At 40.9% G+C, this 18,173-nt stretch overlaps 1 protein-coding gene across 2 annotated transcripts in view; it reads right to left on the minus strand.

The window, feature by feature from the left end:
• Positions 1 to 6,427: 6,427 nt before the first annotated feature.
• The window catches only part of HOOK3 (hook microtubule tethering protein 3), a 119,997-nt gene continuing 108,251 nt past the window's right edge, over positions 6,428 to 18,173 (minus strand). The window contains exons 21-23 of one of the 2 annotated variants that reach the window (XM_056518236.1): positions 17,319 to 17,390; positions 15,326 to 15,462; positions 6,428 to 8,037 (exon numbers count right to left, since the gene is read on the minus strand). In XM_056518236.1, coding sequence (XP_056374211.1) covers positions 8,022 to 8,037; positions 15,326 to 15,462; positions 17,319 to 17,390 — 225 coding nt within the window. In that variant the 3' untranslated portion in view covers positions 6,428 to 8,021. Of the gene's footprint in view, positions 8,038 to 12,523; positions 15,463 to 17,318; positions 17,391 to 18,173 lie in introns of those variants that run through there. The other variant, XM_056518237.1, reaches the window with a different exon arrangement.

Genomic DNA, 18,173 nt, shown 5'->3' on the forward strand with positions numbered 1-18,173 from the left:
AGGATTTCTTTAGTCGCCTGTGATATAATTCTGATCAGCACATCAGGCATCACCACAAGTGTTCTGTATCCTCAAATTATGACCTGTTGGAGGTGCATGAGGATTTGGCAAACACTGCTCTAGAATGTACAAGTATGGAGCTCAAAATATGGGTGATCTACTTCTCTCATAGACTGACCATGTCCAGATGTGGTATTATTTTTGTTTAAAAAAATTCTACTTTAACAATATATAAGCTCAGATACATATATTTAAATTAGACCTGGCTCCCTTTTCTTGGAAGAATGAAAACAAGGAATAGTGGTGGTCTGTTTAAAACCCGACAGATTCCCTTAAGATTTAGTGGGGTGTATTGGACGCTGGTTATTGGCCATCGGGTCTCTGATACAGAGAAAAACTGTGCCCAGCCCCAGTATTAGTGCTCTCTAAATAGTGTTCTACAATCCAAATCTCCATTCACAATCTGAATATACCAGGTAACAGGAAAGACTTCACTGCCCCTTATGTCAGCCCTGACATATTCTACTTTATACCATAGTTCACTTATCTTTTACAGATTTTAATTAAGTGACGCTTAATTCTATGTTCAGACAGAATGCAAAATTCAAGCTTCTCCTGGATTCCTTTTACCAGAGAGCTATTCACCGTGGGAGCTCAGCTGTTAACTCACTTCAGACAAACTTCATAAAGACTTCAAGGAGGAGTCTTTTGCTTTGGGTGTTAATGGCAAGAAAATGACATAGTAAAAAATCAGTATGAGATCAGTAGAGATATGTACAAGGTTACTCGACTTTTTTGTTTTTATGTAGATATAACTGAGAAATTTTGCTCAAAAACTGCATTTTCCTTTCAGCTGGCCATAAGAGAGATACATAGTCTGTCAGCAGAGGATGATAAGTGACAGCTACACACCACTAGTACCATTATTATCCAAGGTAAAATGGAGGAAAATCCAAACTGTGCCATACTTGTTGGACTGTCTAGTTGGGGAGACAGCAGTGCTGTTCCCGTGAACTATAGACCATGTATAGATCTTAGAGGAATCAGCAGGATCAACTTACACAGAGCCAACATATGTCAACAGAGTCATCTTTAGGTGTTACATTTAAACATGCATTTTTAAAAGAGAGACAGAACATTCTCATAAAAACCCAACATATTTACTAAGGTTTCCACAGAAAATGTGGTGGATTTGAGCTGCGGAAAACCAGACAGATCAGAACATGTGTAAAAAAAAGCAAAGTGTAGGGAAAAGTGCAAACTGTAGGGAAACCTTAGTAAATACCGTGGAAAAAAATTGTAAGGAATTAAAACCCACAAAGAAACCTACACAACACTCTTAGTAAATCAGGGCCAGTGTTTTCTTTGATGGCCAAAAAGTTCAATTTTAGTCTCATCAGACCAGTGCACCTTCCTCCATACATTTTGGGAGTCTCCCACATGACTTTTTTTGCAAACTCACAATGTGCCTTTTTGTTTTTAGCCGAAAGTAATGGCTTTCTTCAGGCCACTCTGCCATAAAGCCCAACTCTATGGAGCGTACGGTTTATTTTACAGATACTCCAGTCTCTGCTGTGGAATTCTGCAGCTCCTCCAGGGTTACCTTAGGTCTCTGTGCTGCCTCTCTGATTAATGTCCTCCTTGCCCAGTTTGTGAGTTTTGGTGGGCGGCAGTCTCTTGGCAGGTATTCTGTTGTGTCGTGTTCTTTCCATTTGGTTATGATAGATTTGATGGTGCTCCTGGGGATCATCAAAGATTTGGATATTTTTTTTTATAACCTAACCCTGACTTGTACTTACCAACATTTTCCCTTACATGTTTGGAGAGTTCCTTGGTCTTCATGGCAGTGTTTGGTTACTGATGCCTCTTGCTTAGGTGTTGCAGCCTCTGGGACCTTTCAAAAAAGGTGTGTATATGTAATGACAGATCATGTGACACTAAGATTGCACACAGGTGGACATCATTTCACTAATTATGTGACATCTAAAAGGTAATTGATTGCACCAGAGCTTTTTATGGGCTTCCTAACAAAGGGGGTGAATACATACGCACATGCCAATTTTCTGTTTATTTTTAAACAATAGTTTTATTTATATATTCTCATTTCACTTCACCCACTTAGACTATTGTGTTCTGATCAATCACATAAAATTCAGATTAACAAAACATCGAACTTAAAGGGGTACTCCGCCTCTAGACATCTTATCTGATCTCTCCTACAGCCCCCCCCCCCCCAGTCATTAGTTGCACACAGCAAAGCTGTGCTCCGTGGCTAATGACTCATGATACAGGGGCCGGAGTATCGTGATGTCACGGCTCCGCCCCCTCAATGCAAGTCTATGGGAGGGGGCGTGATGCAGTGGACGTTATTTACGATGTGCGCCTTTTTGCAAAAGGGTGCATGGAAAGACGCATCTACCTTAAAAACACCGCAAATTGTGGCTGCAGCCAGCAAAATCGAAGATAAAATTCAAAAGGCGCAATATTTAATTAAGAAGGTTGTGTGCCTTTATAGTAAATTTGGTGCAAGTTAGCCAAAAAAAAGCCCCAAAAATTCTGCCAGGGAAAACGGCATTCTACAGCCAACATTGATAAATGTCCCCCTTATTGTGCTTTTATTTGGTGTACATTTACCTTAGAGGCACACACGCATGTTTATGCTTTATTTGGGTTTACTTTGTATGTATTATTAACCTGGTTCATACCCTATTAGGGGAATGGGTACAGTTTGTGTGGTCCATTGATTATTATACTGGACTGCGTACTCATGTTTTAATTGTTTTTAACTTTTACATTTGGAATTAGTTCATAAAGTACTGTATATCCATTATTATAGGTGTTTGCATCTCTTCCTAGGTTTGTTTTGGATAAAATTTGCGTATATTGACCTTGGTACCTATGTACCCCTAGCAATATCTCAGTGGTGCCCGTGCGTTTCTGTTGTGTCTTTACAATAAATGGGACCTGAAATAGATATGCTGTGAAAAATAACTTTACAGCGCCATCTACTGACCTTTAAATAAAAAAAAAAGTATAGCAGCAGGTAGGATTGTGTTAAAACCATTACAGCTGTGTTTTCCAAACAGTGTGCCTGCAACTATTGCAAAACTACAACTCCCAGAATACCCTTACAGTTGGGAGTTGTAGTTTTGCAACAGCTAGAGGCCCACTTACAGACTACCCCATACAGTCCATGTGTTAGCTTAAAAGGGGTTGTCCAGGAATAGAAAAACAGAGAAAATATTTTTCCAAAAAAACAGCGTCACCCCTGTCCTCAGGGTGTGTGTGGTATAACAAATTGTCTCCATTAACTTCAATGGAACTAAGCTGCAATACTACATACAACCTGAGGACAAGTGTGGGGCAATTTTTGGAAAAAATTTGCTGTTTTTAATTCCTGGACAACCTCTTAAAAAGGGGTACTCCACTAGAAAACTTTTTTTTTTTTAATCAACTGGTGCCAGTAAGTTAAAAACAGATTTGTAAATGACTTCTATTAAAAAATCTTAATCCTTCCAGTACTTATCAGCTGCTGTATACTACAGAGGAAGTTCTTTTCTTTTTGCATTTCTTTTCTGTCTGACAACTGTGCTCTCTGCTGACACCTCTGTCCATGTCAGAAACTTTCCAGATTAGGAGCAAATCCCCATAGAAAACCTATCCTGCTCTGGACAGTTCCTGACATGGACACAGGTGTCAGCAGAGAGCACTGTGGTCAGACAAAGGAAAATTCAAAGAGAAAAGAACTTCCTGTGGATCAAACAGCAGCTGATGAGTACTGGAAGGATAAAGATTTTGTAATAGAAGTAATTTACAAATCTGTTTAACTTTCTGGCACCAGTTGATTTAAAAAAATATATATATATATGTGTTTTCCAGTGGAGTACCCCTTTAAGTTTACCAACAGCATAAGCCACCATTAGCTTTGTTCAACCTGCAGCCAGTGATCTCAGCCATGTTTTGGCATTCCAACTTAGGCTAGGTGAGGCCCCTACTTCAAAATTACTTGTCTTGTAGGGTACATGCAATGTAATTTAATGCTTTTTTTTTTTTTTTTTTAATCTTCATATAACAACATTAGGACAGAAAATCTGCATTGAAGTCAAGGGAAGATTCTGAAACAGCTGGGTCAGAATATATATATTTTTTTTATATACCTTTTTTTTTTGCAGAAAACTTCATGCACAATGTTGTATTAGGGAAATTCTAGTAATGGTGTTACTTTTAAAGAACCACACTGCCAGATGAATACCAAAAAGGCATCCTTGCAATGGAAGGCTGCTTCTGCATTAGACAGAATAATGTATTTACAAGTTATATACTTTTTACAATGTTACTAAGGCCTTATTCACACATTCTGGATTTGCAATAGTTAGTATGGATTCAAAGAATCCGTGGCAGCAATCTGTGGATGTGCCATTAAATTCACTGCAGATCTGGACGATGGTCTGAACAGGGTCTCTGATTTGATCCATACCATAATCCATGTCAATTCCGGAACGTGTGAATATTTACCAACTTACATAAAATTGTTTCTACAGATAGGATATGTAGACCACTAGTACTTTAAAGGCATTTTCCAGGCATTTGACTGACTACCTCTCCACTGGATAGGTCATCAATGCCTTATAAGCAGAGTCCCAACACCTGAACCAGCTAAGACACATACACAATAAATGGCTTGAAGCAATTGGCTCCATTCATCCTGGGGTGGGGGTGACTGGTACTGCAGTGCAGATCCCATTTACATTAATGGGAGCTGTGCTGCAGTAACTCAGCACCACCAGTACACAATGAACGGCTTGAAGCAATTGGCTCCATTCATCCTGGGGTGGGGGTGACTGGTACTGCAGTGCAGATCCCATTTACATTAATGGGAGCTGTGCTGCAGTAACTCAGCACCACCAGTACACAATGAATGGCTTGAAGCAATTGGCTCCATTCATCCTGGGGTGGGGGTGACTGGTACTGCAGTGCAGATCCCATTTACATTAATGGGAGCTGTGCTGCAGTAACTCAGCACCACCAGTACACAATGAATGGCTTGAAGCAATTGGCTCCATTCATCCTGGGGTGGGGGTGACTGGTACTGCAGTGCAGATCCCATTTACATTAATGGGAGCTGTGCTGCAGTAACTAAGCACCACCAGTACACAATGAACGGTGCCGAGGATTTTGACATTCATTGTTTATATAACAGATCTGCGGTCCTGCCTAACAGCTGATCGGTGTGGTGCCGGGTCATCATTATTAAATGCCCATAAATCTTCTAAATTGAACTCATAGCATAGCATGCCCTAATGGCTTGTCTACTGAAATAACCAGTGCATACTAGGGATGTAAGAAAAAAATCGATTCCCGCGATTATCGCGATTTTTCCCTTGCCGATACTGAATCGATTCAAAATATTTTTGAATCGATTCTTTTAGTGATGTGGAATTTGTATCTCCTGATGCACAGAACAGCATGTCCCGGGCATCAAGGGATACAAGTTCCACATTTTGTCAGCCGGATCTGACGCGGCGGCGCTCTGGGTGTATGGAGTGTGCTCCGACTCGTGCCCGCTCTATACTCTGCAGCCCCCCGGCTGTTCTCAGTAGCCGGGGGCCGCCGCTAATAGCCAGCATGCGGCGATCGCCGCGGCTGGCTATTAACCCTTTAGATCGCCACTGTCAAAGCTGACAGCGGCGTCTAGAGGGACATGTGTATGCTCCCTGGTGGGCTAGATCGCCCCCCGCAGCGCAATCGCGGGCGGGCGATCCACTGTGGAGGTAGCCGGAGGGCTTACCTCTGCTTCCTGCTCTCCGTGGCTCTGTCATTGATAGAGCCTGGCTGGACCAGGCTCTATCAATGGATCGCAGATAAATGGAGTTCAATAGAACTCCATTCATCTGTCTGAGGAATCTAATGATTCCTAAAAGACTAATAAAGTGTATAAAAAAATAAAAAAAAATAAAGTTTTAATAAAAGTGTAAAAGACATTGTTTTTTAGACAGAATCGGGATATATCGTCACCTAGACGGTATTGCGATATATCGGGATATATCGAATCGCCACACTGGTATCGCGATTCGAATCGAATCGACAAATTCTTGGCGATTCACACCCCTAGTGCATACATTTTAATACTCAGCACAGGAAAGTTATACTCCATGGCATTCAACATTTAGGGCACCCCGTGCAATCCCATCCATTAAAAGCAGTCTGAATGGTGTTCGGTCAGTTTCCCTTCACCATTGTTTGCTAGTCTTTTAGTGCCTTTGCACAAGATCCTCTTGCTTTAGTTCATACAGTGCATGGGGAATTTATAAAGGATAAACCTTCTGAGCATCTTGTTCCCACTGTTCTCTCTGTAGGACTTAAGAGTATATGAAGAATACAGACATTTTTTAAATTAAGAGGAAACACAGATAATTCTGAATTCATTTCTTTTAAAATATTTTATTTACAAGTTCCTTAACAAAAGTACACTTCTGGTTACATTGGAAGAATTGACTGAAAAATGTACATTTCATGTTCATAGTGATAATAACCATTTATCCTATATACACAAAGTCTTGCCACCGCTGATTCCAACATGTCCTACTATGTACCGCTGACCACAAATGCAGTGCTATGGGTATTCTACTGCAGTCTTGCATTCAAATGGTTGACTTACAGTTACAGAAAAAAAAAATCTAAATTTTTTTCTAGTTGCTATCCAAGTTTGAAGAACAAGTGAGAACAAAAAAAATAAAAATAAAAAATGGTCAAGCAACTAGAGTACAAAGGAAAACTAATGCATGCTGGGTAAACATACTCTATCATGCTTGATAGACTATGGTACAACAACAACGCTCCAAGCGTCTCCAATTGGACGGAAGTTGCAGTTACATTGTAAACGTAGTGTAAAAGCTACATTTTCTATTTGATAAAAGGGCCATCGTGTCATTATTAATATACATCTAGGATTGAAAAGGCTGAATAGGCAATTTTGTATTTCGGTTTTACAAAATGTTAAAAGCACTGACATTTCTAAGGGATTTCGCACATACAATATCCCCCGCTGGCACCAACCATGGGTAATGGATACTTTTAACTTTACAATCTGATAACAGCTTAAATAAAATGCACGTTAAAGCTTGCATCTGTATGAGTATTAAAAAAAAGTAAATGTTATGTACTATATAAAGTAATACTGCAGTAAAAAGTCGCATTTTAATCTATACAGTAAAACAGGCAAAAGTGGAGCCAAAGACTCGCTGTGTCTAAATACAAATATATTTATATAAATACAAGAAGAAGTGTAAGTAGAAATACATTAACGTATGAGCATGGTTTATTTAAATAAAGGCTAAGGCAGCAAGTATATGTAAATGTTGTCCATCGAAAGTATAACGGGACGTCAATACAATGTGGCAACGATATACAATAAGTTGAATATAATTTAAAATAAAATCTTATTTTTTTTAAAGAAAACAAGAACATGAAAATGTAAACAAGTCATTTCTTAAACAGTCATATTCACAAAATGTACTCTACATATTGCAATGGTTTATACAATAAGAAGTGTACAACAAACTTATGTGCATACACTCGCCTCTCCTTCTTTGCGGTCATTTTGGTGTGTACAAGTGGTTAAATGTGCGCTCCACATTAACAAACTAGAAGGCAGCATTGCCCATAACCAGTGTTGGCACTCTCCTTGACTTCCGTTGGGTACAGTATGTCTAGCAGCTGCACCATTCATTTTAGAATAATACACCCCATAACTGAAGACGTAATGCTTTCAATGGTAGCTACGTGATAGAAGTCTGATGCATATGAGGTGCACTTTGTTCTTAAAATACAAAACGAAAAAGCACAATACCTTGACGCCAAGCTGAGACAAGGGTACAAAGTGCTTCAGGTAGAAGCAGAAATGGAAGCAAGCAAGCATAGGTTAGACCACTGCCCTGCCATTGCTAATGATGGTTAGTCTGCTGGTTAGGCCGTCCGAACACAAATTCTCATGCAAAATCTGACTGCGCATCATGCCACGATCATGCAATGACATCACTGAAAATAAATAGCAAGGAGAAAATATTAATGGTGTGAATATGAGCATGAAGACTAAAACCCTCAATGCAAGCCATATACACAAAAATATTCCCACAGAGAAATGAGAAGACAATGACAACTCTCTGAAGACGTCAGCCATACGAAAGGAAAGGTCCACAGTGTGGGATGGAAGATAATTGTCTTTGTAGACAACCATGGTTACACGTACGGTAACATTTATAAGACTATTGTAGTTAACGTGTGAAAAAAAAAACCTTGGTTTCCATACAAGTTGGGGTTATTGCTTTGAATGTCTCCATTATACAGAAATGAAGTGTCTCTGTCTACTGTTTCTCTGCTCTTTTTATTAGAAGTGTATGACCAACTTTTATTCTCTAGGGAAGATAACCTATTGTTCCTTCCCAGTTGGAAGTGCAGTTACTGGTGGAGTGTCCAAAGTTCTAAATTAGCTAAGAATATTACAAAGTGCTCAATGTTCTATGTTCATCCTTGAAATTTGTAGCAATAATACATCTCCAGAATGCTACAGACATCCAACAACACTGAATGGCAGGAACAAATAAGAAAACAAAGAACACGGAAGACACTGAAGGTCTTAACGGATTGGGTGGGATGGCGGACAACAGCTAATATGAGAATTGTTTATGGCTTTTTCAACTCCACCAAAAGGTGCATTATCATCTTTGGAGGAATTTTTATGCAGACACTAAATGCATATGAAAAGGAAAAAACATTCAAATTCAGGCACTGCCATAAGCATTAGTAAAAGGTGATCTTTCTGAAAAGGACGTAAATGTCTTACATGGAATCCTGAACAGTGCTAGCTGCAAGGAGTAATAGGACCTAAGTGTCATAAAAAGGTGTTAGTCAGAAAATCTTTTCCAGTATTTTACAAGTTAATGAAACATGTTTCCAGTGTTTAACCCCTTAAGGACCAGAGTGTTTTTTGCACATCTGACCACTGTCACTTTAAGCATTAATAACTCTGGGAAGCTTGTACTTAGGAATTTGATTCCGACAATGTTTTTTCGTGACATATTCTACTTTATGTTAGTGGTAAAATTTTCATCGATACTTGAATCATTGAAAATTTTAAAATTTAGTATTTTTATAACTTTGAAGCTCTCTGCTTGTAAGGAAAATAGACATTCCAAATAAATTATATATGGATTCACTTATACAATATGTCTACTTTATGTTGGCATCATCATGTTTTTACTTTTTGAAGACATCAGAGGGCTATAAAGTATAGCAACAATTTTCCAATTTTTCACATAAATTTCAAAATCAGAATTTTTCAGGGACCAGTTCAGAAGGATAGGGTATAAGATGTCTGATCGCGGGGGGCCCTCCGCTGGGACCCCCCACGATCTCCCTGCAGCAGCCCGCATTCTATGCGTAGCTGCGTTTGCAGTTACGGAAACCGCTGGGCTTCCGAGATGGGGCAGTGACGTCACGCCCCCTCCATTTATTTCTATAGGAGGGGGCATAACGGCCGCAATGCCCCTCCCATAGAAATGAATGGAGGGGGCGTGGTGTGACGTCATGTTCCTGTCTCGGAAGGCCGGCGGTTTCCGAAACTGCAGATGCAGCTACGCATAGAATGCGGGCTGCTGCAAGGAGACCGCGGGGGGTCACAGCGGCGGGCCCCCCGCGATCAGACATCTTATCCCCTATCCTTTTGATAGGGAATAAGATGTTTTTGCCCTGAATACCCCTTTAAGTGAATTTGAGGGTCTTTATGTTAGAAATACCCCATAATGGACCCCATTATGAAAACTGCACCCCTTTCTGTATTCAAAATTACATTCAGAAAGTTTGTTAACCCTTTAGGTGTTTCACAGGAATAGCTGCAAAGTGGAGGCAAAAAACCTTCAGCTGCTGCAAAACTACAACTCCCAGCATGCACTGGTAGACCATGCATGTTGGGAGTTGTAGTTATGCAACAGCTAGAGGAACACTGGTTGGGATTGGGAAACACTGAGTTAGGTAAGACTACAACAGTGTTTCCACACCACTGTCTGTTTCCTAACTCAGTGTTTCCCAACCCAAAAGCCTCCAACTGTTGCAAAACTACAACTCCCAGCATGCACGGTCTGTCAGTGCATGCTGGGAGTTGTAGTTTTTGCAACAACTGGAGGCACACTGAGTTAGGAAACAGACAATGTTTCCCAACCAGTGTTTCCCAATCCGTGTGCCTCCAGCTGCTGCAAAACTATAACTCATGGTCTGTCAGTGCATGCTGGGAGTTCTAGTTTTGCAACAGCTGGAGGACCTCGGGTTGGGAAACACTGAGTTAGGAAACAGACAGTGGTGCGGAAACACTGTGGTAGTCTGTTACCTAAGTCAGTGTTTACCAACCAGTGTGCCGCTAGCTGTTGCATAACTACAATTCCCAGCATGCCCAGACAGCTGAAGGGCATGTTGGGAGTTGTAATTATGCAACAACTTGAGGAAAACAGTTTGGAGACCACTGTGTAGTGGTCTCCAAACTGTAGCCCTCCAGATGTTGCAAAACTTCAACTCCAAGCATGCCCAGTCACTCTGGGAGTTGTAGTTCGGCAACATCTGAAGGGCCAGGTACGCCCTTGGTCCTTAAAGTTCCAGGGCGTCAGGGTGCACCTGTACTCCCCATGGTCCTTAAGGGGTTAAGTAGTATTTGGAACCAAAGAGACCCTTTACCATAAGGGTATCTGAAGTAAGCTGGTAAGTAATGTACTCTGTATGTAAATTGGTGTACTAGGTCCTACTTGGCATATCAGAAGATAGCACTAGCCACCCTTTGTCTTACAGTTGCCCTTAAAAGGGGTACTCAGTTTAGATCGCTGGGTGCCAGTAGCAGGGGTCGTGATGTCACACCACACCCCCTCAATGCAAGCCTATGGGAGGGGGAGGGGGGGATGGTGGTCACCACGCCCTCTCCCATAGACCTCCATTGAGGGGGCGTGGTGTGACATCATGACCTCCGCCACCCGCTTCAAGCACTCGGAACAAAATGTTCTGAATGATGGGGAAGCGGAGTACCCCTTTAAGAAAGAAGATTAACACAAAAGCTGAATTTGGCCTACTATACTTTTCAAAAATTTCCATAAACTGATAGCAGCACCAGGTCTACCAAAAATGTGGTCAGGCTAGATTTTTTCTGTTATGCTGAAAATACAAGTATTTGCTAAGGGTGCATTCACACCCATGATTCTTCAATATGGTGACCGGATCCAGCTGGTAGATGTAAAAACCAAGCGCTCCCCTATTTCAGCAGGACCCGGCCCGCATCTCATTTATTTGAATGAGCCGAGTCACTCTGGTCGGCTCATTTATGCCCCGTATCTGGTTGTCACCGGACTGTAAATCGGTCACCCTTGACAGATATGTAAGGCTTCAAGTAAAAGATTATATTTTAATAGTAGTGTTAATATAAGTACATATGTAATCTAGCACTGCTATAGTCAAAAGGAATTAGGAAAAGTTTAAAGTAATCCGCCCACAGAATATGCACATGAATTATCAGTCAGTCACTCACACATACTGCTGGATGACAAACTTAGGCAGAAAGTTGGATTACCAATTAAAAACAGGCCAATCTGTTAATATCCCCATCCAATACTGTATTATATATACGAAGATCTAAGGCCGACTGCTATAAAAAAAAAAAAATTACCATGCACTACGAATAGTTACAGAACAGTAGGACATATGTAAATCTATGTGAAAAAGTTTAAGATGAAATCTGTACTTCCTAGCGCCAACCTCTTCCACTCTGGGCAGCAAGATCCAGCAAAGTCTATGGATACTGCAGGGTTTATGGCTTTTCTACTCGGGCAGGTAGGGAGTAAGGTGAAGGTCTTTGAGAACTGTTCCTAGTGAACTTTTGGCTAGAACTCTACAGCATAAGAAGCTGAATGCTTTGTGTGGAGGTCTAACTTAACTACTTATTACTGTCATTCAATGTCACATACTAACAGATGCTACTACTCTAAAGCTAGGTGTACATATTAAACAGAATCTGTCAGATCGGTTTGATGCTAAGAGCTTTGGACACGGTTGGATAGCTGTATGTTGGATAACTTATGAAATCACATTTCTATTTCCTAGCCAAGTATCAAGGAGGAAGTGCCACAGCCTGGCATGCCTCCTTGGCCACACTCACCTCCTAGATCCTCCTTTATGTTAAAGGGGTATTCCAGTGAAAAACATTTTTTTTTCATATCAACTGGCTCTAGAAAGATAAACAGATTTGTAAATTACTTTTATTACAAAATCTTAATCCTTCCAGTACTTATCAGCTGCTGAAGTTGAGCTGTTCTTTTCTGTCTGACAATAGTGCTCTCTGCTGACTCCTCCATCTGTCGCAGGAACTGTCCAGAGTAGGAGCAAATCCACATCCTGATACAGATGTGTCAGCAGAGAGCACTGTTGTCAGACAGAAAAGAACAACTCAACTTCAGCAGCTGATAAGTACTGGAATGATTAAGGTTTTTTAATAAAAGTAATTTACAAATCTGTTAAATTTTCTGGAGCGAGTTGATATGAAAAAAAAATGCTTTTTTTACTGGAACGCCCCTTTAAGCTCATCCCTGTACGCAACTCAAGTAGGGTCTTAAGGTGAGGGATAGCAAGGTGGTGTGCCAGGCTGGGGCACTTTAGCAGCTAGGCTCTGCCTCCTTGACACTTGGCAGAGAAATATAACACTGTACCTTTCCTAGAGCTGAAGGTAGTTGCCAAAATGTAATAAAAAATTCCCTTAATACACATCTAAATAAAAAACTAACAAACATGTAAGCCATGTTGGCCACACGCAAAGATAAAAATAAAGAAGATAGCCTCAGGATTAATAGCTATAAATGATATTTAGGGCTGATAGCAGTCTTTGCATTACTATATTCTATTGCCATGAGACATTACTAATAGTCAATAGGACAATATAGGTCAGTGGCAAATTTAGAGCTTGATATATGCAGGGTCAGGCTAAGATAGTGATATATTAACATGTCCTTCACAAAACAGTTAATGAAGGTCGGTGCTAAAAATACATTCATACAACATGAGAAAATCATTGTGCTAGGGTAATGCAAAATGTCTAAATGTAAAAGGTGGGTTAGAGAAAAATGACATATTTTGAAATGGTTTTGTAGCCTGGATGGCTAGCTTGAATTACGTTGACTCAAGCAATGACTAACCCAAAAAAAAGCTATGAAAGTTGCTCCTCGGCTGTACCTCCTAACAGTTACATTATATTGTACTGAGCTAAATATTCACCTCAATATCAGAGATTTAGAAAGTGTCCTACAAATTGAAAGACTGGAACTTCTTTCACAGAGTAGTTCCTTCCTTAAAGGGGTACTTCACTGGCCAGCATTTGGAATATTCAGTTCCAAACGCTGTGCACGTGCTGTGGGGGTTGGCCCCGCCCCCTCAAAGCAAGTCTATGTGAGGGGTGTGGCAGCCACCAAGCCCCCTCCCATAGACTTACATTGAGGGGCGTGGCCGACCCCCGCAGCGTACGCACAGCGTTTGGAACTAAATGTTTTGACTGCTGGACAGTGGAGTACCCCTTTAAAAACAATCATTTGTCCTCTTCTCAGCATCCATAAACCTTACAATTTGTTGGTGGGAATCAATGTCTATGGAGGTAGTTCCCTCTACTAATACTAGAGGGAACATTGCTAGAAGAAATAGATTTTATTCAAGTGCCCGTCATCATTCATCCCTCCTGCTAGGATAAAATACTATACATGTCCAACCAGTGGTCTACAATGACGTATATTGGGACTTATTTCTGACAACAAGGTAACTGATAAAAATAGGCGAGTTATCTACGACAAGAAAGGAAACAAAGAACACACAACATATAAAAGTGGCCATTTACAGGATACCTTAAAGTGCTACCTTACTGGTCACACAATAAACCAATCACTACATACACCTTAACATTCATAGTGGCACCATGTATGTTCATTTTACGTGGTGAATAAGTTACTACTGACCTACTGATCAACGGTTTTGTCAATTTTGGAAACTTAATATAAAGTGCATCTCGAAAGGACAGCACTTTCATGCTGCCTGAACGACAAGTCATCGGGGCGGCCCCAGGGGCTTTTGCCTGCCCCACTGGTCTTTGATTGATTGATATCTCCCTGTTTGAGTAGAAGGAGAAATCTATTTAAAACTGGCAATGCAGGAGATGCCACCATGGACCAATGCCATGACTTGTGGTTCAGGCAGCATGAAAGGGATTATAGGTTCCCTGTAAATTAGACCCAAAACATCATCACAGTAGTGGTATATTAGAGGCTGAGACAATGTAAGATAAAACATGGTGTGTGCTAAATTTTGGACAGTCCTTTGTGGGGCCTTTAGAACCCACTAGTTCATCTGAATAAGGGCACCCTGTAGGCACTCAAAAATAAATGAGTCTGTTCTGTAAATGAAGAATGACTGCAGATATTTCAGTTTGGTTTGAAATTCATTCTAATGCATAAAACATTATTTTTTTTTAAAGATAAAATGACATTAAAATCCAGTAAAATAAAATAGGGTAAACATGTGATCAGACAGAGCATTTCAGGAAGATACCGAGGCAAAGTGCATCCTATCAGCCCATCCAAATGTAGCACCATAGAGTTATATACAGATTCCTGAAAATACGGAACATTCTGTGCATACAAATGGCTTCTTTCAGGCAGTTCATTCAATCACGGTATAACAACACAAAAGACTATCGCTATGAAATGTAACCACATGTACGTACATTTAGAGGAGGGCATGTGCACATGAGCTACTTAAGACATGATCCAACAATCCCAAATGGTTGTGAAAATGCTGTACAGACCATCCCGAGCATTCACTAAAATAACATGCTAAGGCTTATGTGCACTTTAGCCTCTAGCGTAAGGTGCCCGGTAAAGCAATGCTGTACATGGATATTCTTTATAATGAAACCCTCCTAAAATTTATGTGGAAGTCTATGAATTAACAGTAATAGCCCTCCCAGCATTTTTTTACCCACCCTCATTTAGTAGAATATCAATCTCCGTCTAGATTGACCCGCCAGATTCTTATTTGAAACTCACAAGAAAAGCTTACTCTTTACACTTCATCTTAGTGTAAAGCTATTTGGCACATTCAAAATAAAGACTTTTCAAACAGACAAAGAGAAGACATAAATCTGTAAAAGGTATTAAAAAGAGAAGGAACCAAGTAAAAGCACAATGGTGACATTTCCTGAAATGCAGCTATGTGCAACACAAGGTTATGGTACAGATTTCCTTGCATAAGGTTCTTCTACCTCGCTGTGGCCGGCTGTACATGACCTGGATAAGATCTTCTAGAACTTGTAGCTTGCCGCTGTCTCGCAAGAAATGACTGTCCTGACCCTGTACTTGCCAGTCTATCTTCTGCAGCTTTTTTATGTAAGGTCATACCCTGAGAAGACATAACAAAAAGCACACGGCATGAACATGAGCCCAGGTACAAGAATACTCTACATGAGCCCAGAAGTGAACTCTACCGAGTGCACAAGGGGACTCAGGTCTGACTTACCTTTGAGAACTGTACTGACACACACTATTGACTGAATTCTAACAGGCGAGTCCCTCTCCCTAATATATGAGGCCCTTCACATCACAGCTAAATTATCAGTTAAATGAGAAAACCCCAATGAAATTACCAGACTTTAAGAAGACTAGGCTATCCTTAGGATACACCATTAATATCAGATTGGTGGGGTGCGACTACCACGATTAGCTTTTGGAAGACCCAATTAGGGCACCTTAACCCCTTAAGGATGCAGCCCTTTTTCACCTTAAGGACGCAGCCCTTTTTTGCAATTCTGAACACTGTCACTTTATGCATTAACAACTCTAAGATGCTTTTACTGATTATTCAGAGATAGTTTTTTCGTGACATATTCTACATTATTTTAGTGGTAAATTTTCGTCGTTACTTGCATCCTTTCTTGGTGAAAAATCCCCAAATTCCATGAAAATTGCTCTCTGCTTGTAAGGAAAATGGATATTTCAAATACATTTTATATTGATTCACAAATACAATATGTCTACTTCATATTGGAATCATAAAATGGACATATTTTTACTTTTTGAAAAAATTAGACGGCTTCAAAGTAGAGCAGCAATTACCAAAATTTTCATGAAAAATCAGAAGGGACAGATGTTACAGAACTACAACTCCCAGCATGCCTGGGCAGTCTAGGCATGCTGAGAGTTGTAGTTTTGCAACATCTGGAGGGCTACCGTTTGGGCACCACTGTAATAGTGGTCTCCACACTGTGACCCTCCAGATGTTGCAAAACTACAACTCCCAGCATGCCCAGACAGCCTTTTGCTGTCTGGGCATGCTGGGAGATGCAGTTTGGCAACCACTAGAAGGGCAGCAGTAAATATCGCTTTACTGCCACCTTCCTTCTGCCCCCCCTCCCCCACCGTCGCCTCCCTACCTGCGCCGCTGATCTCCACTGCTGTCACCGACGATCGGCGTACCCCACGGCATCTTCTCTTCAGGTACCGGCCACCATCTTCTTCCCCTGTTCTGCCCAACATCCAGGGGTGGGCAGAGCAGGAGGGTTTCCATGGCAACCCCCGGTCTTCCACTGCCATTAGTCAGCATTCATTGCTGACTAATGGCAGGGGATAGGAGGAGGCTGCAGCACTGCAATCTCGCTCCTATCCCTCAGGATGATCGGGGCTGTCACTGTCAGCTCCGATCATCCCTATTTTCCGGGTGATCGGGTCACCAGAGACCCGATCAGCCCGGAAATAGCAGAAAATCGCATGTCTGAATTGACATGCAATTTCCTGCGATCGCCGACATGGAGGGGGGGTCTCAGGACCCCTCGGCAATGTGCCGGGATGCCTGCTGAATGATTTCGTCAGGCATCCTGGTCCGGTCCCCAACCGGCTAGCTGCGGGGACCGGAATTCCCACGGGTGTATCCACACGCCCTCAGTCCTTAAGGACTCGGGATGCAGGGCGTATGCATACACCCTGCATCCTGAACAGGTTAAAGATGCATCAGTCAAGATAAATTAATGAATGGATTTGCAACCATTAAAAGGGTGCCGTGAAGTCATTTCTGATTGTCAAACTCCATACTGTGTCTAGCTGCTGTCACTGAGAAGGCTCATGTGATAATCCAGATTGAATTAAAGCTTTTCCTACTCCTAGCAGGAAAGCAACGGCACATGAGCCCTCTTATGGCTTGTCCTATTAGCCACTGCTAAGCCCACAAAATCTGAACAGTTTGCATGAGCCCGAGATTCTTACCATATTATACCACGCACTGACAATCAGCTTCTCTTCTTGATCTCTCTGTGTCTTTGTTTTCTCATACTCTTTCTACAAATAAAAAGGAAAGGAAAAAAAAGATATACTTTTATATAGGACTCTATATAAATAAGCTCTCTAGCTACAGCAACAATCCATAATATTGCAGGTAGAATTTTTTGTTTTTGTTTAATAGCAGCCACATTAAAAGGCAAAGCCATATTAAAGGCATTTTTTTAGGCTAACCTTATTTATGGTCTACCCACAATCAGCTGATCAGCCAAGTAGTGGTGGCGGAAACAATTGCGAGATTAATATGTTCATTCTTTTTTGCAGAATCCGGAATGCAGAATTACACAGTGGAAAATCTGCCTCACTAGACTATGTTCACATGGTTGAAAATCTGCAGAATGTCCACCCACAAAACACAGACGTTCCGCAAATTTGCATGCTCTGCCAGCACTAGGACCACTTGGAAATGAACATGTCTCAGGATTACTCCCGATGCAGCAGATTCCGATCCCATTGAAAAACAACGAATAGAAACATTCAATTTTAAATCTATGTACGAAGCAACAAGACAACTAACTATGCAAAGGAGTTACATAAACTTTACAACAAAATGGTAAGAAATTCTAAACAAAAATTCTTTGAAAATGTATGTAGTTTTGTATACAGAAAGCAAAGTAACAAAATGAAAACTGTACAATGGAGTCAATGGCCTTTAAAATCCTTTGAGACACAACCTGCCAAGTCTTTAATGCAGAGTATAATGCATCTTAGCATACATTACAAAGTAGACTTAGGTTGATGCCCTATGCTCCAACATCAAAAACAAACAATACCACACAATGG

This window comes from Hyla sarda, chromosome 1 (assembly GCF_029499605.1).
Source record: "Hyla sarda isolate aHylSar1 chromosome 1, aHylSar1.hap1, whole genome shotgun sequence".
In the NCBI taxonomy this organism is placed as follows: Eukaryota; Metazoa; Chordata; class Amphibia; order Anura; family Hylidae; genus Hyla; species Hyla sarda.